Below are 25,215 nucleotides of genomic sequence, written 5' to 3' on the forward strand. Positions count from 1 at the left end.
TTTTTTAATAGTTTTATTTTATTTTTATTTTTTTTACATGTTTCAAAATTTATATTATTTTTTTAAAAGAAAAAGTTGAGTTTGTAGAGAAGAAAAAGTAGTTTTTGAAATGAAAAGATAAGGTTGATGTTTTAATTAATATAAAATTAGTGTTAATCAAATGAATGAAATGTAATGTTATCCCTTAGTCATCAACCAACAATAATTCTCATCATTATCATGTCAGAGTGTGATGCCAATTCCAAGTTCCAATCTTCCACATCCTTTTGCTTCTGATTGGGATCAACTCTATTTTTCTATACACAAAACTTTCTTTCCCATCAAATATAAAATGACCAAAATTGAGAAGTAATGTAAAATCTCTGATTCAAACAAGAATTTGTTGATCCCAATTCCCAATCTCCTAAACAATCAATTCCCAATTCCTCAAGGCATTATATTGCATCTTTTGTCACGTAGCCTTTTTCATAACATTCTACTTCTATAGATGTATAGTAACTCTATAAATCATAACTAGATTAGCTATTTAATTTAATTTTTATATAAAAAGTATTGTTGATTAGCAGTCTGTCAACTCATAATTATAAATATTAAAACAAATTAAAGATGATAGACATTGTTTTCATTAAATTGTTAACAAGATTTAAGTCATATATATAAGAATTTAACCATAAAATAATATAAAAATATATATTCATTATAAATATTTTGTTAAATAATTATTTCTCACAATACAAAAGTTGATCGACTTTTGGAACTAAACAGACAAAATCAATAAAAATAAAGTACTTCTAAGAATTCGAAATCAAATCTATCACTATATTAATATTTTTCATTATATTTACATCATTTTATCTGAAATAAGTTTTAAGCATGGTTGATTGTGGAGAGTGCTGCAACAGGTTTTTAACGCCAACATATAATTGCTATAGTATTTATCCTTTGTTACAATTTTTTCAATTTATCATTTTTTTATTACTTGTTATAGGGTATATTATTTACTTTCTAAACTAAAATATATAATAATCAATTTCTTGTCTCGACTCCATTTTAGTCGAGAGTATTGGGTACAAATTAATGATTAACAAAAAATAATAATAACATTCATTAGTTTTATTTTATCACTAAGCTACAAAAGATTACATTAGTATCTCTAATTTTTTTTAGTTTTTGTTTCAACTTGTTTCCTAGGTTATAAAATATTATATTTTATATTTTACGTTTTTACCTCCAAAATTTCACTAATATTTATTTTGGTCTTTAGCCTTAAATTTGTGTTGATTGATTTAGAATAATTAAGAATGGAAAATAGTAATGATGGAAAATCAGAGAAATAATGTAATTATCATTAATTAGTTAATAGAAATCAACACTAATAACAATAGAAAAGAAGATTTAATGAAAAGGGAAAATCTTGAAAGTTAGATTCAATAAGATATATTGAAGAAAAAAAATAGAAAATTAAATTAAAAAATTGGAGGTAATATTATAATATGTTAGAACTAAATTAAAATGTGTAATATTTTGAAAGTTGATAAAATATATATATAATATATATATATATATATATATATATATATATATATTTCGTTTAAAATATTTATTGAGCATAAAGCCTGTATAAAGAGAAACTAAGAACCAAACAAAGTTGGTTACTTCTTCGTAGTTGGGAGGAAGAACGTTGAAGAATAAACACTCCGCCAGAACTAAAATGGAAGAAAACAAGTAATTTATTCCCAAAATCTGATCTTTTTCCAATTTTTGTTTGAAATTTGTTCTGTTTTTTTTTTAATTTTTTTGAATATGCATATTTATTTATGTGCTTAATCAAAGAAGTTGATGACAAAATTAAATAATTAATAGGTAATTAAGAAAAAGGAAAAAATGGAATACTATAGAGACCCGCAAGTGGCGGAAGTAATCGTGTGAGTAGGATCCTCGCAAACGCACCACAATACCACGGAATCCAAAACTGTTTTTTAGTTTTCGAAATTAATGAGAGCTAAATCATTTGGGTTCCGGTGAAATACTATATAAACCCTCTATTTTTGGGCATTACAATCACAGAGTGACGAACAAGGCAGAGAGAGAGAGATTTTAAAGAAAAATAAAGAAAAAGAAACTGAAAGATGGGAGGTTGGGCCATTGCAGTTCATGGAGGGGCTGGCGTGGATCCTGATCTCCCACTGCATCGTCAAGACGATGCCAAAAAGTTTCTCACTCGCTGCCTTGATCTTGGCATCCACGCTCTTCGTTCAAATCATTCTGCCATTGATGTTGTCGAACTCGTCGTAAGCTTTCCATTTCCTTCTCACTCACATTTATACATTCATCATCTTTTTCTTAATCTAATTTATAACCAACAATTTGCCTCTCCATCTTCACAAGGTTAGGGAATTGGAAAACGATCCCCTCTTCAACTCTGGCCGTGGATCTGCCCTCACCGAGGATGGAACCGTTGAGATGGAAGCCAGCATCATGGATGGCCCTAAACGGAGATGCGGAGCGGTGTCCGGACTCGTCACTGTCAAAAACCCCATCTCCCTCGCCCGTCTTGTCATGGATAAATCTCCCCATTCCTATCTCGCCTTCTCTGGCGCTGAGAAATTCGCTAGGCAACAGGTTTTATGCTATTTTCATTCTGATTTATTCTTTCCCGAATTCGTAACCTCCGATTTTTCTGACACTTACGATCGCCTCAGGGTGTAGAGCTTGTATCCAACGACTATTTCATCACCGAAGGAAACGTTGAACTGCTTCAACTAGCCAAAGAAGCCAACGGTATATGGGTAAGCCTAAGCCGGCCGCCATATAATCATTCCTTCATTCGATCGAGAAACGGACCTTTAATTAACATTCGTTTGATTTTTTTTTTTTAATTTGAAACAGTTAGATCGCCGGGTTCCAATCGAGACATGTTGCGCGAGCGTGGAGACGCCACCATTGCAAATGAACGGCGTCCCAATCAGCGTGTACACGCCGGAGACAGTGGGATGCGTGGTGGTGGATAGCGAAGGAAGGTGTGCCGCCGCAACGTCCACGGGTGGATTGATAAACAAAAAGGTCGGACGTATTGGAGACTCGCCGTTGATTGGATTGGGGACGTACGCGTGTGATGTATGTGGGGTGTCGTGCACGGGAGAAGGGGAGGCGATCATAAGAGGAACATTGGCTCGGGAAGTGGCGGCGGTGATGGAATATAAAGGGTTGGGACTACAAGAAGCGGTGAATTATGTGATAGAAGAAAGATTGGATGAAGGGCAAGCGGGATTGATTGCAGTGTCTAGCAAGGGAGAAGTGGCATGTGGTTTCAACACGACTGGGATGTTTAGGGGATTTGCCACGGAGGATGGGTTTATGGAAGTTGGGATTTGGTAATCTCAATAGTTAGATTAATTAAGAATGGGAAATGGGCGGACTAATATGGCCTTGGGATATTAATGAATGTTTTTGTGTAGTGTGGTATGTGTTCTGTTGTTGGTGAATCTTTTATGTTCGACCTTTTTCTCTGAACTTCAGATGCTATTTGTGTTAGCACAGCAAATTAATAAAGCCCATAGTCCTAACCTTGTATTATTTAACCTTAGCACAGTTTTCTTTTACCCACTGCTCTCTCATTTCCTTTCTTCCAATAATCTACTTTTAACTCCTTTTTTATTTTGTAATCCCCTCCCTAATAACTCAATTTGACTTCACACAGCTTAAAAAGTTTTTTTTTTTTCCCTTCATGAAAACTACACCCCATTCTCATAAAACTAATTCAGCTATAACCATATAAGAGATTATTATTAAACAAATGAGTGAGATTCACAAATATTGGTAGAACTTTTTTATGTTTCTATATAATTGATACTCAAGAAAAATATATATATATAAAAAAAAAAAGTAAATATTTGAATTGATGATGCCTTCTCAAAACCAAATATAATGTTTATTATTTATGTGTAAAACTTTGTAGTTTCTTTTCCAAGTTTATAATATAATTTAAAATGAGCATAGCCAGGGGACACAACAATTTTACTATCAAACTTAAAGTCAAATGTTTAATTCACTTATTCAAAAGAGGGTAAGCAAATTTACTATTACATAGCTTTTTTTTTAGTGTTTAATGTTTAACTTTGAAAAAGAATCTTTAGATCCACAAATGGTAAGAATATTTGTATATTTTAATTTAAAAAGAATTTTTAGATCCTAGTATGAATATTTGTATATTTTAATTTAAAAAGAATCTTTAAATCCACAAATAGTATGCATATTTGTATATTTTAATTTAAATTGTTCTCTTAAGACAAAAAGTTGTATGTAATTATTTCTTTTGTGGTATAAAAGAAATTAACAACTCAATTCTAATATATATATATATGTATGTATATATATTTTTTGCATTTTTAAGAGTAGTTGGAAAATAGATTTTCCAAAAACTCATACAATTAAAAATAAATAAATAACTATGAAAATCTTACTTATTGTAGTTAAATAACTTGAGGTTGATTTGAATTATATTTTTACAAAATGGGAATAATAATAATAATAATAGGAATTGATGTGTATAATTAAAGTGGTTTTCCAAATCAGTTAATAAACAGAGACACCAAACATTTGCGTTTGAACCTTTGAATCATCACAATAATAGTATTGATGCAAAAGCAAGTCGATGATTACAAAAGAATTAGACGTAAGAATGGCAACAAAAACGTAAAAATCCAACAAATGGAAAGAAAATGGTAGAAATTCTTGAGATAGGAGCAGCATTTGTTAAGGGAGTAGCCAATGGGTGTGATGGAAATCGCCTATACGCATCAGCCAAAAGCCCGCCCAATCGAACTTGTGAAGTAGTGGTCAAGTGAAGCCCATCTGGTTCCAATGGAAGCCCCAATGCATCCACGATCATCACGTTCACTAAATCAATTCCAAATTGCCCCCTTCTTACTCCTTCTTTATACTCTCCCTCTCCCGACGCAATACCCACCTGCCAACACATTCACGTTTTACCAAACTCAAATTTAAATCTCTAATTATTATTGTAATCCACTTACCTGAATAATTGGGAGCAATGGAATCTTCAGATCGGAGCGAATGCCAGTGAAAAACTTCTTCAATCTGCCACCGTATAGCTCCGAATCTTCTGCATTTTCAGTATCGCTTTCACCTTGATACCATAGAAGCGCTTTAATTTTACCCCCACTCAGAACCGATGCGTCGGCTCTGCTCAATAAATGGTTGTACAGATTGGATCCCTTTTGCCATTCCTTGATCGAAGTCCCACCCATCGCACATGGTACCAGACCGATTACCGTCCGACCCCCGGGTTTATCCATTAGAATGGTGTTGGCAAAGGGCATGCCCGGCCCAATCCCGTTGGTCTTGAGAAAATCGATGTCTGCGTGGAGTGGCTCGCGAGCTTCAACCCAAGTGAGATCTGCGGCGAGGCGGAGGATGTAAGGGGTTGGTGAGCATTGGGGTGGCACAACACCGTCCCAGGTGGGGTGGTGAGTGAGGGTGCTATTGGTGACACCGCCTCGTCCAGCCATGTTGCTCTGTCCGGCGAGGAGGAAAATGTCGGTGGGTGGCGATGGTTGTTGAGAGGTGGAGGGGATTTGGGCGACGGTGGTGAGAAATAATAGGCATAAGTAGAGCATTTTTGGGTTGGAGTGTGGGTGAATCAAACCGGGGGGAAACTGAAAGAATTTATATACAATTTGAAAACAAAGTATTACCTTTTTTCAAGTTTAAACTTTAGTTGTGTGTCTTATTATATCATTCCCCAACCGTAGTCCACACTCAGAATTCCACTTGGCCTATTTGCTCTGTTTCGGATATCAGTTTCATTTTTCTTATTAATTATCTGATTAAATAACACGATTAACAGAACAGTTAAGAAATGCTTATGTATCCCACCTTATAAAATATAATAATATGGGGAAAGATAACAAATGTTTCTAATTATTCTAAAAATAAAAGCTAATGACATATAAACTCATCAAAATTTAAAAGGTTGGGACAGTTGGTTAGAAGAAAAAGATAATATTAACACATAACACACTGTCTTCAGTCTTAGCTAACGAAGCAGTGGGCTCCTCAAAAGCTTTATTTTTCTACAAACAAATAAACCCCATACCTTTTTCTCAATTATTGTAAATCATAGTTAAAGAAGAAGCAGTAGGTTTAGTATAGCCAAAGCATGGTGACCATTATGATTACTCTTCTGGGCTCCATTTTTCACTAAAATTTTACAAAGAAAATAAAATTAGCCTTTTTTTTTTTTTTAAATGTATGGAGTTCAAACAATCAAGTCACTTATATTTAAAAAATTCTCATGGATTGCAATGGTTAAATAGGGACAAAAAGTTTCAGTGACAATTATTTGTTTTTGGATTTACATATATTACAAAAGAAGACATTTGTATATACTTATTTATTACTGAGTGCATGTGTGAAGCTTAAAAGGACAACCATTTAATAGTACAACTTTTATTTATAAATAAGAGAGTTTGAAAGAAAAATCAAATATAAATCATTGATTGATATGGGTGATTGTAAAACAACTATTTTTCATTTCTAGTGATTTTTAAATGTTTAATTTAATGATTTAAATGTGTAGGACGAATGGGAAATCAAATGATTCTCCTCGAATTTCTTTTAATAGTATATAAATTAGATATATATAGACAAATTATCTCCTTTTATTTTATAGATAAATAAGTTTTTAAAATCAAATTATCTGAGAAAACCTTAGGATCATCGTAGGGAAACTTTTTTACTAATGCTTTTACGGAATGATAATTCTTTAAACAGATTTTTTTAATTTAGATTTGAGAAGGTAATAGATCTTATAATTTTATTTTAAATTAAAATACTCTTATCATTTTATTATTTATTTCTTTTCCATGTAGACATAAAACTTAGCCATGAAATTTTAAACTTTATTCAACAAATTAGTTCTTTTTTTTTGGATGATTTGATTATATTAACACGTTTTTTTTTTTTTTTTGGAAAACTCAAAATATTTGATGAAATTTAATTTAATTTTGCACCTAATTATTAAAAGTATTTCTAAAAAGGAAAAGAAAAAACAGGGAGATAAGGAAGGTAAATGTGTGGAGGATTAAGATTTTTTTTTCAATGACAAAACTCGTAAATATTTCGGAATGCTTGAAGCAAGTCGTGAGTTACCATAGTCTTAAGTTATTATAATTTGACTAAAATAGTTTGTGTTTAGAGTGAAAATTATTTTAGTTTGAATTATAATGATATGTGTTTGGTGTGTATATTATTTTAGTTCGATAAGAAAATAGTAAACACCTTAGCAAACAATAAAAAATTATAAATGTCAAATAGTAAAAACGGTAATAAATAATAAATACAAAAAAGAGAAAACAAAACACATGTGAAAAAAAAAAAAGAGAAATGAAAATGTGGAGAGTCGCAATTACTTCTTTTTTCTAAAAAAAGAAAAATTAAAGATAAGCTTCGAACATGGACTTGGGCTTTTAAACAAAATGTGGGCTCAGCCCATGTCCGCAATATAGATAACTTCAAATCACAAAACAGAAGTTCAGCCCATTAATCCAGGATCTACAAATCTCTCTCATTCCCATCAAATTTCATTTCAAAATCAATTGGGCCCTTGTCACGTTGAAATCTCTCCTCTCCCTTCATTACTATGTATTACATGTGGTAGAAGGGAGTGACTTGGAGAAATGAACGAAATCACAAGGAAAATCAAAGAATTTGATGGTTAACTCTATCGTTCTCTTCTGTTTTTTTCTCTAAATATAACTAATGATTCCTTTTAATGTTAATATTTCATCTTTTAACTAATTTAGTTTAATTTTGGTTGCATTTTTACAAAGTCATTCCCATTCTTTTATGTGACTAACTTTTCTTTTTCTCTCAATCTCTCTTTCGTTTTCTATGTAATAAGAGCTACTAATTACAACCATAAATTCATAAATAATATAATTAATGAATTTATGGGATAAAAAAAGATGTAGAAAGCATTAAAATTTCTCAAGACTATTACAATAAAAACACATAATGTTTAAATACTATGTATAAAGTTGGATGGACTATTACATCTAAATGAAACTAACACTAGTTAACATAATACAAAAGATATTTACATCAACATTAAGTACTCTTTAACACATGTATTAAACCAGTAAATTGACCCAACTCTTCTCCAATGATGTGAATAACTATAACTATATTCCCATAACATTTGTTTAATTTAATTTGTTAAATCTTGGTTGTATTGAGAGGAGTTGTTTTGATGGGGTAGATGTAGAAAATTAGTTTTAATTTTGATTGTAATTTGAATGGGGTGTGTGTGGGATGATGTTGGGTTGATATTTGTGTAAAATGATGGACTCATTTAAGTGATCCAAGTGGCATATAGCTGGCACTTCCCCCCCTTAGCTTTGTTAAAGTTTCACATTTCCCATTTCCTTCCACCTCATCATCTCTCTCCATTCTCCAATTTTAATACCCACATACTTAAATACCTTCATCGTCCATTGATATTTAATACACAAATGTAAGGAAATAGCATAATTGTGATACATTGTCTTGGGAGAGGATAAATGATTATTTCTTGTAGGGTTATTGTGAGTTGTGGGCCTTCTTTCATCTTCCCCATTGTCTTCTTTTTCTTTTGTTTTCTTTTTCGCATTAAAATTTTATAGATTCATTCCTTCTAATTCCAACCCCTCCCTTTGGATTCTATACATCTTTCAAATTCATTATAATTTATCTCCCCACTCCCTTGTCCTTTCCATTCTGCCATTCATCCCACAACCACAAACATTTATATATAACTATAACTAACACACCTATATTTTCAACCATACTATTCTTAATTATATCAAAAGATCCTCTTTGATATGTGATTAAATTCAAGCCTTGTTGGTTCATAGTTTTGAAAAATATATGCTTCTTTCAATTATTGAGTTACCTGGACAAAATATACAAGGAGGAGGTTGGCTTAGGACTTTTATATTTTTAGGCATGTGCTTTTTGTGATGTGATGCATTGATTAATATGGAAGAGCAATGATTTTAGTACACATTATTAGTTTTGACGTGAATCTAAACAAGAAAAATAAAAAGAAGGTGAAAATAAATGTATAAACCACGACCATGTGTGTCTGTATGCGTCTTAAATTGGTTGTTGAGAAAAGTCATGCTTATACCTCACGCACTATGTTTTCAACGTTTAGATCATTCTCGATTTTTGTGATTGAAATTAAAACAAAAGGAAGATAAACAATTCTCATGCACTCTTGAATAAATAAAGTACTTTTGTCAAGAACTTATAAAATTGTACTTTTGAAGATGATTTTCTTTCAATCTCTCAAGACCATGCTTACTCACTTTTTCACTCTTATTGATCTTGAATTCTAAATATTTCGATATTTCTTGATTTATATTCTCATAGTTTCTCTAAATCTAAACAAAATTTACGATATTTCTAGATTTTTCTTTCGAGATATTTATTCAACTTAATTTCTAGAAAATTATAATTTACATATTGATGTCATACGATAAATATATTTCAAGAACCTTCTAAAATAGTTAGTATCATCTTCTACCTTAATAGTTTTTCTCTTTACTGCAGAAAATTTGGGCTTATCAAACTAATTCTTATATTTTCATTATCAAGCTAGGAAGTTTTAACTCATCGTAACTCAACTATCGAATCTTTGAAGTAATATTAATCCAAATCCAATATAATAAAAAATATATGTTTGGCTTGCATAAGAAAATAGAGTTTAATTCAACATGTACTACTTAACACATTTATATTTTTGTTAGTTGCTACTTAATAATATCTAATGTCATACCGTTTTAATTGAACTTTTGATAAGATCATGTTCACGTGATATATCAAAAGTTAATATAATCCCTCCAAAGGTTAGTTGGAATGGATAAGAGTTTATGGCTTTGGATATAAACTATTGGTTTAAAAAAAAAAACGTTGGAGTTCAAAATTATAATATGTTTTTGCAATATATTATTATAATTAATAATTAATAATTAATAATATGGTGTTTGAGATTCACATGGGTGTGTGGAATATGTTATTATATAGATTATATTTAACCGTAATCAATCGGTTTAAGATATTTATATAAATAAAGGACGATGGCTTATAATCTGATTCAAAATAGATGTACACGAGACACAATTACGTCATATTTTAAAAATTTAAAACAGGACGAGAGAAAGAGAGGTTGACGAATATTGTAAAAGAAAATTAAATGGATTAATTATAACTAAAAAGATTGTTTTGTATTTATATTAGAAAGAGAAAAGAAGTTAAAGGAAGTGATGGAGGGGGAAGGGGAAGGGGAAGGGAAAAGCGGGGGTGTATGGACTATGAAGGGTCAGGTGGGAGGTGAGAGGGAGTTGAAAGAAAGTCACGTGAGGAGGATGAAGTGAAAGAAAGAAAGAAAACATGAAAACGTGGGGGGGTGCTGTGCTGTGGTGGTACGGTAAAAGGACGTTTTGTATTTCTATTTGACTCTTTTGTATGTGTACAGTAAAGGGACTAAGGTGCGTTACTGTTGGGAGATGTTTGCACGTGCCACTTCGCTTTGGAATTTTATGCCCTCCCCTACTTCTAATTCTATCTTATTATCATGCAATGCAATGCAATGCAATATCCCTCTCTTTCTCGTTATCCTTTTATTTTTATCCTTATCTTTTGGGGATGCCCAAATTTCTCATTCAAAACAAACAAATTTAGCCTTCTTCAATTATATAACCAATTAGAAAGTAAGTATGGATGGTTATTACCATTTTAAAGATACAAGTTCAACCTCTCCTTTTTCTTTCTCTTACTTTCATCTTTTTTCTAACACTATTCTGTCCACCACAACAACATTGCTTATTACTGCTAATAATATCCACTACTTTTCCTTTGCTTTTAAAAAAATTTCACTTGCATTTGTACTCGAGCTCAAATTCTTCATCTAGCTTTGTTTGTGAACCCGGCCGCCATCGTTGTTGTCACCTACATCTTTCTTGCCATTGTTGTAGTTCAAAACGACAACATTATTGAAGACAAAGAGTAATGCAAGAGGTTGTTTTTTGTGAAACTATTTCGTGATTGTTATGATGGTGATTGCTTGATCTAAAATGATTTAGTTGTAGAAAAAAAAAGTACATATTTTTTTTTTTTGTAATAATTGTACGGAAAATGAAGATTGGACTTTTCATCCTTAAAATACATAGTGATATCAAACTCACTCCAACGAAAGCGAAAATAAATGTAATGTAAAAAACATATTTAATTTCTAAACAACTTTACATCATACTAGAGTACATAAATAAATAATATATAAACTAAATGCATAGGTTTGATCATTTGAGTAAGTTAATAAAAAATTATTAAATTGATATATTCAATCAATAGAGTTAAAAAGGAATAATTTAAAAACATAAAGAAATTAAATATAAATTTAAAACGGTCTCAAAGCAATGAGTAACGGTACTCTTCCTTAGCCCATGAAAGGAGAGAGATGTTTATTTGAATTTTCAAAATCAAATTGAATGTAATGATTTTCTTTCTTCTAGAACGTAATAAAAATGAAATGAAATAAAGTGAAGGGTATTTAATTGATGTAAATATTTTGTAAAATTTTCTATTTTCTTTTTAGGATTTTCCTATAAATAATGGTTGAAAAAATCAAATTGTTTTGGTATATAGAAACAAATAAAGGTGAATGAAAACAATATAAAGCCATAATTTAGAAGAATTTTGGAATCTCCCGATTATCTCATAAAGGAAATACGGTGAAGGAAATAAATGGATAACTAACTAAACTTTTCCCCTAAACTATCTGTTTGTGCATATTCTGTATTTTTCTCCAAAGAAAAAAAAAAAGAAAAAGAAAAAATGATTAGACTCATCCAGGAAGGTTTAGAAGAGAAATTAAGAAGAAGATATTTAAAATGAATGATATGTTAATTGTGAAATTGTAAAGTAAGGGTTAATGGGATATGGATATGGAGGTGTGTTAGGGTTGAGATAATGAAACAGTGTGTGTATAGAAATGAATTTGTATTGGATTTGTGAGTTAGGAAAAGGCAGGAAGCGGTTTACAGGCTGTACTCACATGATTGCACTACACCTTTGGTTCCCCGGATTCTCTTTCTTTCTCTCCTTTTTTTTCTTTGTCGTTTTCCTAACACAGCTCACCACTTCTTCCGTGCGTCCTTTTCGGATGTAAAATATCCCTCAAATTATAAGAAACCCTTTTGTTTTGTTTATTTTATAAGATTTTGGGTTTGGGTCTGGGTTTGGTAAATGCTATACAGCCTGGCTGTGTAAGCTCAGTCAAATTCGTCCGCTCCCCATCCCCAACTCCCAACCGTATCCTTTCTTTTTCCTTTCCTTTCTTTTCTTTTCTTCTTTATAAATTGTTGAAGGCACAGACTGTGTAGTATATAGCCTAAAGTGAAAGTCGGTTTTCACAAACACCTTCCTAATACGTGTGCTCATCTCGCCACCGTTAAATGACGCGTGTCCCTTTGACAGCTGTTTTCTTTTTCTACTAACTGAAACGGCTATCACCTCTCACCTCTCACCTCTCCCCTCTCCCCTCTCCACTTATAAAATCCCTTCCCCCTTTTTTCCTCCTTTTCTCTCTTCTTCTCTATTACCAACAACACCATCCCCCCCTTCTTCTCTCTTACACTCTTCCCCCTATTTTTTCTTTTAATGGCTACCATCACTGACCGTATTAAGGGTCCTTGGAGTCCCGATGAGGATGAGTTGCTCCGCCGTCTCGTCCATAACTACGGCCCTAGGAATTGGTCTCTTATTAGCAAGTCTATCCCTGGTCGATCTGGTAAATCCTGTCGTCTTAGGTGGTGTAATCAGCTTTCCCCTGAAGTCGAGCACCGTCCCTTCACTTCTGATGAAGATGATACTATTATCCAGGCTCACTCTAGATTTGGTAACAAGTGGGCCACCATTGCTCGTCTTCTTAATGGTCGCACCGACAACGCTATCAAAAACCACTGGAACTCTACTCTCAAGCGTAAATCTTCATCCTCTGCCCCTGAAGATGACCATCCTCTTAAGAGATCCACCAGTGCTTCTGCCCCCCCTTTGTATTTTAATCCCAGTAGTCCATCTGGCTCCGACTTGAGCGATTCTAGTCTCTCTGGAATGTCTTCTTCCCAGGTCTGTAAGCCTTTCCCGCCCGTTCCACCTCTGATTTCTCATTCAAATCATCCCCCCATGGACACAACCTCCATCGATCCTCCCACCTCTCTCACGCTCTCTCTCCCTGGATCCGACTCCGGTGACGCACCTAAACATATGTCCGAAGCCAATCGGATTGAGAAGCAGTTCTTCAGTGCGGAGTTCTTGGGTGTGATGCAAGAAATGATTAGAAAAGAAGTGCAGAGCTACATGTCTGGGATGGAACAGAATGGACTGTGTTTGCAGACGGAGGCTATCACCAACGCAGTCGTAAAACGGATTGGAATAAGAAAGATCGATTAGAAATTAGATGACGAAGAAGTCATCGGCTTTCCTTACGCCGCTGCTCCAATCTCTTGAAGACTTCACCTTTTTCTGTTTATTATTTTTTTTCTTTTTTTTTTCTTTTCTCCTTCTCCCCATCCCCAAAACTATAGACGAGAATAAATTTTGGTAGTGTACATAAGGAAGAACAATCAAATTGGGGGTCTGTGGGTTGAACAACGTAGACAAGAACTTCAAATATATATATATATATATATCGTATATGAATGATAGAACTTAGATCATCAGTTCAAGAGGGTGATCTTTTGGCATGTTTATGCAAAATTTCTGTTGCTGTTCTCTTTTTTATTTTTATTTTGTTTTTTAAAATGTAAGAAGAAGAGTAATAACCAAAAGTACAAAAAAAAAAAAAAAAAATTCTTAGAAATTTTTTGGATTTGCCATCTTTTTAGAAACGAGAAAGTTTCGAGATGCAAAACAGGATGACGAAAATCCAAGAAAAGACACAAGTGGGAACTCTCTTGAGTGGACAAGAATTGATTAACAATAATAAAATGAGTTTTTGTAGATAAGTGGTTTGAGAACAAAACAAAACAGTAGTATAATATAATATAGTTGTGAGCAACCACTTGGAATTAGGAAATGTGGAGGAATATGGAGTACAGTTTTTAGATCAAATCACGAAGACACAAACTCTCAAACTAAATTATTAAAGCAAAAGGGGATGTACGAACTCAAAGATAGATATCAGATAGATAGATCCAAAGAAAAAAAGAAACTGACTTGGAAACTAAATAAAAAAGTAAAAAGCACTAGAAATTTGATATAAAGGGCTTAACGTTTATTATGGGTGGCATTGTAGTTCCAGACGATATTAGAAATATATGTACAGTGAAATAAAAAGGCACAATGAAGTAAGGATTGAATAGTAACTAAAGTAATACTTGAGATTGCTGCATGTAATTGTATTAGTCATCGGCGTTGTTGGTACTTGTTTCCATATTCTCAGGCACATGGTACGATGACAAGAAAAACGCATTCTGATTCTTCCTTAAAAACCTGCAACTAACAAACACATCGAAACAAGACCCGTCTCACTGGTCACCACCACATTTTGTTGAAAATTTCAACACGAAAACCCACGGTAAATGTCTCAAATGAAAGTAGTCAGAAGAGGAATAAATACTTGAGTAAGTCAACTAACTTCTGTTGCAGTTCCATCAAAGTCTCCTCTTCAATATTGGCTTGAGACAACAACTCAGGCAACCTAACTGCAATGAATGAAACAGCGGATATCATTTTCAAAATGGCTACCCTCTATACCCTCTCACTTTGACCATTAGTTAGAATAATATTCAAACAACCAGTATTACCAAATAGACGTAGAAGGTGTTCGGCACCATATATGGAAGAAGGGGAGACATCATTGATCATCAATTCTTCATATTGTTGTCGTTCACTTTTGTATAGAAGCATCACAGGTAGTGCTTTATCGAAGTAACAAATCAGCCCCTTCACGATTTCTCCAATTGATTCATCTTTCCTGTAATCGTATAGCATTGTTAAGAAGATGATGGATGGGGTGGGAACAGACAACGTACTTACGTTGCATCCTTCTTCAGTCTGTACTCAAGATATTTCTTCATTATATCGTCTACATTAGGTGTGCGTGGAAGCTTTACTAGCTGCAGTGCGAATGAAATTAACAAACCTCAAATTACTTGATCATTAAATCCGACCGAAGTAATAGATATTAATCCAGATATCATTACCTTCCCAAGATGCGTTACAAACTCACTATCATCAACTAGTTGCTTCTTTAGTTTAACTGGAATCTGTATACTCACAAGCTTTTCAACATTCATGGCACCCTTTTCCTACAAGTAAACAATTGATATGGTAAAATTTTAAAAAGTAACGATGACTTGTAAAAGGCTCATGCTAAGTACCAGATAAAATACTGAACACATGGAAGAAATAATTCAAGGGTGGGGAAGTGGAAAGGCGAGGCCTTTTAGTAACTTTAAAGGACAACTGGCAACATTTAAATTTGGCATACCTTACTAGCATCATTCTTTCGCTTCTTCCCTTTAACCACTGCACAAAAATTTATAATTTGCATGAACAGATTAAACCAAGAGCTAGCATAAATATTTCTCACAGGAAACACGATGCTTCATGTAATCTTTTAGAATAGTTGGCAAATGTTCCTTAAATAAATTACTGAAAAGTATAAGCATCGCTTACACTCTAATATTGTACTGTTCAATTTATCAGGTCAGTTTTTGATAGAACGCTACAAAGGGTTAAGAACAACAAGATTAGGCAATTCTTTTATCTAAAGCTAATACCTAAAGTTCTCGTATTCCCTGAATGTAAGAAACACAACTAAATATAGTACGTACATGAACGCCTTACAGCACAATTCACAGAACTAGAAGTCTAGAATATCCTTAACATTATCGAAGATTGAAAAATTGAACCTAGAAAGGAACTTTGCCTGCTAATATCCAAAATGCTTCACTCCTTACTGTATAAATGTCCTTTCCAATCACATTACAATCATCTGAAGCTATTGTTTCACCTTGGATGGACTGATACTTTGAACTAACCGTGATACATAAATGCCAAGATATCATCAGAAGTTAGGGGTCATCTTTCAGAACATTCTTAACTTGACACTTATAGTTCAATAATTTCCGCTTAGATAAACTAGCACTCCTTACTATCTATCTGTCAAATTATTTCACAAGTTCTGATGTTCTCCCTCCCTCCCTCTCTTTCTTAGAAGTGAACTTTTATTGATTTGGTAAAAATTTAAACTACATTTCACCATGAATTTTAAAAAAATGCATCCTGATTGAATTTTAGAGACATGATAGAGTAGGATAAACCTCGAGGACTTAGACCATTCCATCCAACTGTTCTCTTTAAATTAAAATTCAAGTGTTTCCTTCTAACTACACGACCAGCTTATCGTATGACTTTAAAGTATGTATATATGCTCTGATGAGCTGAAAAGCCAAACAGCCAGAAAAAGTGAAATAGTTGAATAAATTTTTATTGTTCTCGATACACTGTTTGTAGTTCTGATAATCTAAATTGAAGGCTAACCTACACTTGAGCTCAAGTAATATGCAGCAATGCATAAGTTAATTAAACAAACCAACAATTACCGTTCTTGGGCTTGATATGGGACGCTCGAGATGCCTTCTTGTCAGTCCCCCTCTTCTCATTGAGTTCCTGCTGTTTCTGCACATTCTCTTCTGTAAACTTCAGTAATCGATCAAGTCCTACCCACTCATCCCAGCTGTAACATAAAATAAACAAGGAAATAGAAGATCTATAAGTGGAAGTAGTAAAGTAAAAGCGCCATCTTTTCCAACCAAGGAAACCCAACATTTTCATACATTTATACCTAAAAAACTTCCCCAACTTCCTTGCACCACGAAATCTAAATGGTGGGTTAAAATAACAAAGCTTCAATAAACGCATAAATATTGGACTAACACTGCAGACAGTGAGGTTATGCCTTCTCTTCTTGTTTTGACTGTGAGGTTTTGAGAAAGCTTCTCTTAGGATGTTCTCAAGTTATATCCTGAAATGTATCCAAGCAAAGAAACAAATCGATGCTAATCAACTCCAATTTGCAGATGGTACTTGTTTTTGATGTTTACAATGAAGAAGAGATCAATAATATCTCCTTGAAACCCAGAAAACTTTGGTAGCTGCAGCTGGTGGGAAAATTAACTTGTGGAAAATCACTTAAGCAGGCACTGACATTGATGTGTAGGAAATGATTTATAAAGCAGAAAAAATGGTGTGCTTTTCTGAAGCTTGATAATTCTGAGTACCAACGTATGCACTCAAGCGGTTACCTTATTTCTGGAAGCCAATGCTTGAAAAGGTGCCTAGTTCATGGAATGCTATTTGCTTTAAAGATGGGGAACAACTATTATCCAGCCTAGACATCAGAAGCTTAAGATCAGAAAACGTATTTCAATCTCCAACATAAGTGCTTTGTCCACGACTCTCATGGGCATTTTATTATCTCAAGCAGATATGAGACAGAGGTGAGGGTTACTTACTGCTGATAATCATAGAATAAAAGGTACAAGAGCCTCGAAGTTTAGGGTTCATTGCAAAACACTTTTGTGTCTATTGTCCAGTCCCTTTTGATCAGAATAACAAGTGACCTCAATACCATCTTCTGGAACAATTGTAGATCATCAAAAGGCCATCAAGATTTGTTTGTTCCTACAAACTTCATCATGGAATGCTTTAAAAATGTTCACACTTTGTTTGGATGTTGGTGTTAGCACCAACGGTAACCCAGTTTATCCCAAAGGTTCTTGGGTTTGAGGGTGGAGGTTTTTATGTTATACGGGATCTGCCTCCATAAAAATTCTCTATGGGAGTTCCTTTTTTATTCGGTAACTATACTACTTTCTATAATTATTACAGGTCCTTGGAGAAATTCCCATAAACTCCGAGGCTTCTTTGAGTTGATTTATTATCAACCGTGCTAGTTTTGCTCTCTCAATAACAGGTTTTTTTAGTTTCGTATACAAAAAATGAATGAATAAGTAAAACAAGTATGTATCATCAATATGCTGAAGTCAACAAAAAAATGCATGCTGACAGTTTATGTGAATTATCGAAAGCTCTGATGCCTTTTTCTTCTTCAAGTATTTATATTTTGAAGATCAAAGGATGAACAAAATCAACAATTATGCAGAACTATTTACCCATCTGTATGAACTCATATCTACAACATTTTGTAGAAGTTTCAGCATTGAATTTTTTGTAGGCAAGATTGAGGCAACCTCTGATCTACCTTTAAATAGAACCAACAAACCAAAAACCTTAAGTATATTTAGGTGGATGCCAAGCAACAAGAAGCATAAAAACACATAAAGAACAAGGAATGTATCAAAACATCATCTGTCAAGAAAACAATAGGCCTAGAACTAACATTCTGTTTCAAAAACCATCAGATTAGAGATGGGAACAGTCTCTGTCATTAAATCAAAAGGAGAACTCACTTACGTTTTGCTCCATCCCTGCAAAACAAAGAACGTGGTCTCAAGATCCTCCCTCATGCACAATACTCTTCTCCACAAGAGAGAGAGAGAGAGAGAAGAGAGACGCACACACACAAGCGCACACATAATACACAGGTACACAGTCTACTTACAAGGTAATGAACATAACATCTCCATTCTTTCAACTGATATTCTGTTTTTAGTACCTAAAAATGAAAATGGCACATAGAAAGTAAGAAGACAAATAAGCTAAATTCTGTAGGTTTCACAGTAACAACCAAATGATTTGATGCAACTATGAAGACATTATTAACATATCAATCCAAATCTGGATCACACTATGATCTCCCAATCATTAGAACTATTAAGTATTCGGAATTCGATCCTTCATCCTATAATTTCTTAATTATTCAAGTGCTTCAGGAAGATTACGAGGTTAAGTTATCCAGATGAGTATTAGCTCTTGTTCTTCACAATTAACGAACCTTGCATATTAAAAAAAAGATTGAATCACTGTTTCAAAGTGGAGGTTCTAAACCACAAAAATGCAAATGCAAAGATTAAGAAGGGCTGATTATTACAGAAGTGTAAAATAAATTCTTGCTAATTTCTCCTACTTAGCTGGCAATTCAATATGCTTCCTCACATTTTTTATCATCTATTCTTGAAGATGTCGAGTTCACAAGGTGAGAAGTAACTAAAAACCTGCCTACTCCTTCCACTAAACTACAGAAGCATTTGTGAGCTTGCAATTTCAGCGAAACAAGAAAAAGAAAAAGAAAATAGAGAAATTTGAAACAGAGATTCCTCCAAACCGTAATGTTCAGGAATTGGGGAAATGAAGTGAAAGATAAAGAGGGAAAAGAGGTCAAACCTTAGCTTCATAAATGACGAAGCTATGAAAGGCAAGAACCTTCTCTCCTTCAGAGAAAGGACAAGGATGGGAAGGGGGGTTCTGAACTCCATTGTCGTCGTCGTCTTCGGAGTCATTCTTGGAAGTGGTATCGGCGGAGTCGGAAGCAACCCGATTCTCAGGGCTTCCCATTTGAATAGCTAAGTTGAGAATCAATCGTGTTGAGCTCCGAGAAGAAGCAAATCAACGACTCCCAATTGGGGTTTTAATCGCAAACGAAGCGCACTAGAAATTGGGGGTTTCTGTGTCTTTGTTGTTATGTACTATAACGGGGCCGGCCGGGAGTCATCTTTCAAAAATTGGGAAAGAAAATAACTCTTCCTATTGGAATTCCACGCTCTCTACAATACGTTTCTGACAAAGAGACGACGTAGTGTACTACCAAGACTTTACTGATTAAATATGTACATTAGCTAAGTTCATGTTCATCCTCATTTATTGCTTCCTCTAATATATGGTTTTAATAGTCTATCAAACATTACAACAAAGCTCCTTTGATAGTAATCCAAGTTTTTGTGTTCATTGTCTTAAATGTTGTACAAAAATATCAATAGAGTGTCATGTATCTACCATTTGATGTCATGTCAATCATTATATGATATCAGCTGGTTTTTTGCCTTTGATCACCATAAAATTTCAAAGAATATTACCTTGTGTGGAAATTTGCATATACAATTTTCAGAAAGGAAGGGAACATATATCCTTGAAGTACTATCAAACAAGGTTGATATTGACTCATTTTTCGATATTTATTAGTTCAACAAAATAGATATAAGCATTAAGAAATAATGATTGTATAATATTGATACATTCACTCATGTATTTATTGACACACGTTAAACGGGCTGGTTAAGTTGATGGAGTTTTGGGCCAAGCTCATTGGTTCATCAAGTTTACACATATAGCTATAAATGAAATGGAATAGCCGTAGGTAGGTGGCATAAGCCATGAGGTTAAGTGAAGTTGTGGTCTAATATTAAAAATGAGTAAAGAAATCTGGAGCGTGTCAATGGTTCGTAAGAAATTAAATGTCTCTACATATCAGTATTGGCACCCTCGGTTCCCTCTTACGAGCTTCACATTGGTATGGGAAGAAAGTAGTAGCAGTCTAGTAGTAGTACAAGTATAGAAGAAGATCAGTTCCCAATACACAGGGCATTCAAATTTTATTCATGCCCAAACTTGATAACACTTTGTATTTGTAAGATAGGACATGTCATCCATGAAGATTGTTCAATCTGCCAGTTTTATCCGCCAATCTATGTTTTCCACAATTACAGTAATTAAAAGAAATAAAATTGAATTCTTTTTGCTAAATCCTTACTTTTTTTTTTCTTTAGGGTGGTCAAATGTAGAGGTGAACGTGATTGTCCGAAACACCAAGCCGACCGATCAAACTCAAGGTGGTTGGTCAAGAAATTATTGGTCGGTGTCGATTTGAAAATAATTCCACATCGACATTATTGTCAACAAATCTCAAAGCCTTAAACTGACCCAAAGTGATTGATCATTGGTTATACTCATTCACGATTATTAGATCTGTTTGAATATTTACTAAACATATCACAATGGATCTTTCATTTAGTAAGAGAGGAAGAAAAAAAAGAGTGATTATTGATTAATTTGTTAATTGGTTTCAACTTGTATTCATAATATCCATCAACCTCTGTATGAAATAAACAAATGAAATGGTAGATTACAAATAGTCTCCTCACAAGACTAAATGCTAAATTAGAGTTACCGACATTATTATATATAAATTTATCGTACGAAACAAATTTCTCGATAAAATTATCTTTTTAAAAAAGACAAAATTTCTTTTGAATTATAAAATAATCCAACATTTGTTGTCATCATCTTTAAAGATTTTTTTATGTTTAAATTATTGATATATCCACGGAGTATAAGTTAATGTTCAAGGTACATACGGTACCTTCCATAATAAAAATCAACCGTTTAATTAAACTTCACCCCACATTTGTCAAATATGTATACAAACGGTTTAAAATAAGTTTAGAAATACTTTTCTCAGAAATACCATAGTTGGGAAAATAATTAAGAAGTTTGATATAAAGAAAAAACAGTTAATTAGAGTAATCATAAAATATCAAAGAAGAAAAGAAAAACAGATTAGTAAGAAAGTGAGAAGTCAATGAACATAATAAGGTGTAAGAGAAAAGAAAAAAGAAAAAAGAAAAAACCCAAAACGGCATTGTTTGTTTGGGTTTTGGGTTTTGGCTGTTGGCTTTACTCAGATCTCAGTATTCTGCAATTTCGAAAAGCCAACTCCTCTATTTGTCTTATGCTATTTGTCTACAAGCTTACGGGGGCATTTCCATTTCCTTCTTCTTTCATTAACCTCAATTCTCCAAATTCTCAATCCCCATCCTCTGTTTTACATCTGTCGTCTCTTTCTTCTTCTTCTTCTTTTTTTTTTTTATCATTACAGTTTTTTTCCATTTATTGGTTCATCTTCTTCTCTCCTGCAATTCTTTTCTTTTTCATATATAATTTATATATGTAATCAGATGGATAGATAAACAAAGTTAGAGATTTAATTTATGTTGCTTTATAAAGTACACACCCAAATCAGATACAGATCTAAATAAACAAAAGGAAAGAGAAAAAAGAAAGAAAAAAAAAAAGGAAAGAACAAACCCCAGATCAAATCCAAAACACATTGAAAGGGAAATTTCAATTGCCAAATTTGAAAGGAAAATGGTTAAATGGACTGAATATGGAAGCCAAGCCACTCATCTGCCTCTGTTGCTGAAATTCATCTTCTCGTAGTAACGAATTGAGAGAAGGGAAAGTGAGAGATGGACCTCATCTTTCCCCCACCGGGCCGGCGGTTTCGATCCAATCATTGCCGGAAACGGAGACCAAGATGCGGACGAGGAAGAGGATGCGGATGAAGATGAGGAGGAAGAGGAGGAGGAGGAAGAGGAGGAGGAGGATTGGGGCTTGGTAAGAGGCCAGATGAAGAGGGAGTGAAGTCGACGGAAGCCGCCGAGGGCGAGAACTACAGATCGGAGTTGTTGGTTGCCGCAGCCGGTGTTAGCCCAGTGTCTGGTGCAGATCAGCTCCCAAAGCCGCTCATCTTCGGCGGTTTTATGCCATTGCTTGCTCACACAGGCCGCCATAGCCAAAGTCCTAGCATCCACATGTTTAAAAACCTCAAACAACAAATTATCATCCAAATTCATAAATCCAGTCTTGTCGGAGCAGTCTTCTCCTCCACCTCCGCGGGTAAAATCTTGGGTTTCCGCCTTAGGTTTCTTCCCCATCTTCCGATCCCCAACCCCATCTGGAACAACTCGCTTCATCTAAAAAACAAATAGGAAAATCCGGTTTTAGTGAAAAGAAAAGGAGAAATTGAGAGAAACCATAGTGGGTGAGGTTTAATAAGGATCGAAATTGATAAGGAAGAAATGGGAATTGGGTAATGAGGATTGAGGATTGAGGATGAAAAAAAGAAACGAAAGTTGGGTTTGGAATTGGGGGAAGAGTGGTTAAGACTTAAAGCATAAGTTTTGAAGGTTTACGAAGAAGACAAGATGAGAATTGAATGCACTTGGATGCTTTTTTCTCCAAATTGACCAACTGTGTCTTCGCCTTGTGTCTTCTTCCCACTATCACCAATTTTTCCCCTGTTTGTTTTCACGGACAATTGAAACCTCAACCCCGCTTTAACGCTTATTCTCATTTTCTTATTCCTATACTCCCCCTGTTTGGATACACCTCCAGCAAACTTTATTCTTTTTCCTTTTTCTTTCTTTCTTTCTCTATTTTACTTATTTTACAATAAATAACATTGTGTGGTCATAGTTGATGCCAAACCAAATTAATTTCTATTTTATTGCATTTCTAAATTACTACTTATTACTACTCTATTTTCAATTTTCATCCTTACTTTATTTTACTTTTAGTCCCAATATTTTGTTTTTCTTGCTTACTATATACCTACGGCTTAAAATAACAAATTTCTCCGATTTCTAGTATTTCAAATGACTTTATTTATCTTTGACTAATTTAAACTAGGAGTGTGAGAGATATATCGAAACAAAAACCTACCAAACCAAAGTTGGCCAGTCTAAGAAAAGAACATGTTTGGTTGATGTCGTTCTAGTAAAAATACAAACTCACTACAATTTTTTTAAAAATTCAAAGTCTTAAACTAACAAAAATCAACTCATTGACTGCCTAACAGTTGGTTTGTGCTCCCTCAAGATCAAGTTGGTTTAGAAATTAAACTTACTAAACCGTCTTAAACAATAATCTTTGACACCACACTCTAATGAATATCACATATGATGTTCAATTCGGACAATGACCACCTCCTACGACTAATTTTGAGGGCCAATTTTGTTAATCATAGTGGCAACCAATTCATTGGGTTTAGTAGTTTTCTTTTAGAGTAATTTATCATAATCTTTTATAATCATTTATATATTTTAATCAATTTATACAATAATAACAACTTATTTTAGTACTACAATCTTCAACTAAAAAAACACGTTTGATCTTAAACCATTATTCTACTTTTGAACAATAGTTTATTATTAATTATATTTTGAGGAACCATATATCTAACTATCTAAATTGATGGTATATTTTATGTATGTCACCATGGTACGACGGTGACCAATACTCGAGAACAACTATAACATATATATAAAACTTTTTATACAAAATTACTTTGAAGTTACAAAGGTTTTTTTATATCTTCAAATTGTGAAAAATTTCTATAAATGAAAGTACAATCGACAAAAAAGTAATAGACGAAAAATGAATGAAGACGATAAAATAGAAGAACATAAATGAAAGTAGTAAGAAAATAAATATTTTAAAGTATACAACAAGATTGAACAAAACAAAAGATGCAGACTTGAAATGAAAATAAAATCAATTGATTGACATAATGTGTATGAATGTGCCAGGGTATATGGATCTTTAATAATCATCCCTTTTAGGAAAATAAAATAAAATGAATTTATTTTCTCAATTTGATTTGTTTTATTTATTAATTTAGACTTTCCAGTTCTATTTGATTTCATAGTCTCAATAATTCCAAACAGCAATAAATGATTAAGTCATAAAACAAAATTAATGCGGTGTTAATCCGTTCTAACGAGGTGATAATGCGACAAAAAAAAAAAAAAAGAGAGAGAAAAAAAGTGTACTAATTGTATAATTCTTTTTATAGGAAGGTCGTCGGAAAAGTCCACCAGAAATCAACCATCCAAATTAGAGTTAAAAACAACAATGGAAGAGAAGTGACTCTAAATAAGAACAACAAAAAACAGCTTTCATAAACCAAAATTGATGAGCAACCACAAACTTACTCGACCTGTAATTCTGTCAACCACGTTTGAGATATATTTTAGTAACATAATTTTACTTGATGTTAATCAAATCGTTAGTTTATCTCGTGTATAACTATTTTGTTATGATAGGAACTCATATCTTACACATGTTTGTATGATGGTGAGCTCTTTATACGCTTGGCATCTTACTTGATTCTTATGATCTAATTGTCTCATATTGTTTTTTAAAGTTGTTTTAAATTTTAAAGATGATTTTTAACCTTTTATAAATTTATGATTGTTTTTCTTTTTTATATAAATCACTAGCAATTTTAATCTAAAACTAGCGATAAATATTTTAAAAAATAGTTAATTAGTTGTATTATTTCTAGTATTTGGTTATGTATTTGTACAATTATTCATACAAAACTCTTAATTTGTAAGGTAGTTTTAT

The 25,215-nt window shown here is 33.2% G+C and overlaps 5 protein-coding genes across 11 annotated transcripts; 2 read left to right on the plus strand and 3 right to left on the minus strand.

Moving 5' to 3' along the window:
* The first annotated feature begins 2,050 nt into the window (after positions 1 to 2,050).
* LOC101218064 (probable isoaspartyl peptidase/L-asparaginase 2) lies at positions 2,051 to 3,586 on the plus strand. The gene is made up of 4 exons (XM_004141225.3): positions 2,051 to 2,291; positions 2,389 to 2,622; positions 2,703 to 2,789; positions 2,890 to 3,586. Exons 1-4 carry the CDS (start codon positions 2,130 to 2,132, stop codon positions 3,376 to 3,378), a joined length of 972 nt encoding a protein of 323 aa, XP_004141273.1. The 5' UTR covers positions 2,051 to 2,129; the 3' UTR covers positions 3,379 to 3,586.
* A 989-nt stretch (positions 3,587 to 4,575) lies between these two features.
* On the minus strand, positions 4,576 to 5,723 carry LOC101206765 (probable carbohydrate esterase At4g34215). The gene is made up of 2 exons (XM_004141344.3): positions 5,037 to 5,723; positions 4,576 to 4,969 (listed from the first exon to the last, which is right to left on the minus strand). Exons 1-2 carry the CDS (start codon positions 5,637 to 5,639, stop codon positions 4,670 to 4,672), a joined length of 903 nt encoding a protein of 300 aa, XP_004141392.1. The 5' UTR covers positions 5,640 to 5,723; the 3' UTR covers positions 4,576 to 4,669.
* Positions 5,724 to 12,441: 6,718 nt separating this feature from the next.
* On the plus strand, positions 12,442 to 13,821 carry LOC101218543 (transcription factor MYB44). Its single transcript, XM_004141227.3, has one exon. It carries the CDS (start codon positions 12,724 to 12,726, stop codon positions 13,513 to 13,515), a length of 792 nt encoding a protein of 263 aa, XP_004141275.1. The 5' UTR covers positions 12,442 to 12,723; the 3' UTR covers positions 13,516 to 13,821.
* A 467-nt stretch (positions 13,822 to 14,288) lies between these two features.
* On the minus strand, positions 14,289 to 19,832 carry LOC101219247 (protein MRG1). 7 transcript variants are annotated; one of them, XM_011655834.2, is made up of 10 exons: positions 19,417 to 19,832; positions 18,695 to 18,748; positions 18,547 to 18,560; positions 16,674 to 16,807; positions 15,557 to 15,594; positions 15,270 to 15,374; positions 15,103 to 15,182; positions 14,871 to 15,040; positions 14,702 to 14,768; positions 14,289 to 14,556 (listed from the first exon to the last, which is right to left on the minus strand). In XM_011655834.2, exons 1-10 carry the CDS (start codon positions 19,585 to 19,587, stop codon positions 14,466 to 14,468), a joined length of 924 nt encoding a protein of 307 aa, XP_011654136.1. In that variant the 5' UTR covers positions 19,588 to 19,832; the 3' UTR covers positions 14,289 to 14,465. The 7 variants fall into 7 exon arrangements, with proteins under 7 accessions (XP_011654136.1, XP_031740670.1, XP_004141278.1 ...); XM_031884810.1 differs by having other exon boundaries at positions 14,289 to 14,562; XM_004141230.3 differs by having other exon boundaries at positions 14,684 to 14,768; positions 19,417 to 19,831.
* A 2,156-nt stretch (positions 19,833 to 21,988) lies between these two features.
* Positions 21,989 to 23,088, minus strand: LOC101219720 (F-box protein GID2). Its single transcript, XM_011655835.2, has one exon. The coding sequence runs from the start codon at positions 22,779 to 22,781 to the stop codon at positions 22,209 to 22,211; it is 573 nt and encodes a 190-aa protein (XP_011654137.1). The 5' UTR covers positions 22,782 to 23,088; the 3' UTR covers positions 21,989 to 22,208.
* Positions 23,089 to 25,215: the final 2,127 nt, after the last annotated feature.

Source organism: Cucumis sativus, chromosome 4 (genome assembly GCF_000004075.3).
Source record: "Cucumis sativus cultivar 9930 chromosome 4, Cucumber_9930_V3, whole genome shotgun sequence".
Lineage (NCBI taxonomy): Eukaryota > Viridiplantae > Streptophyta > Magnoliopsida > Cucurbitales > Cucurbitaceae > Cucumis > Cucumis sativus.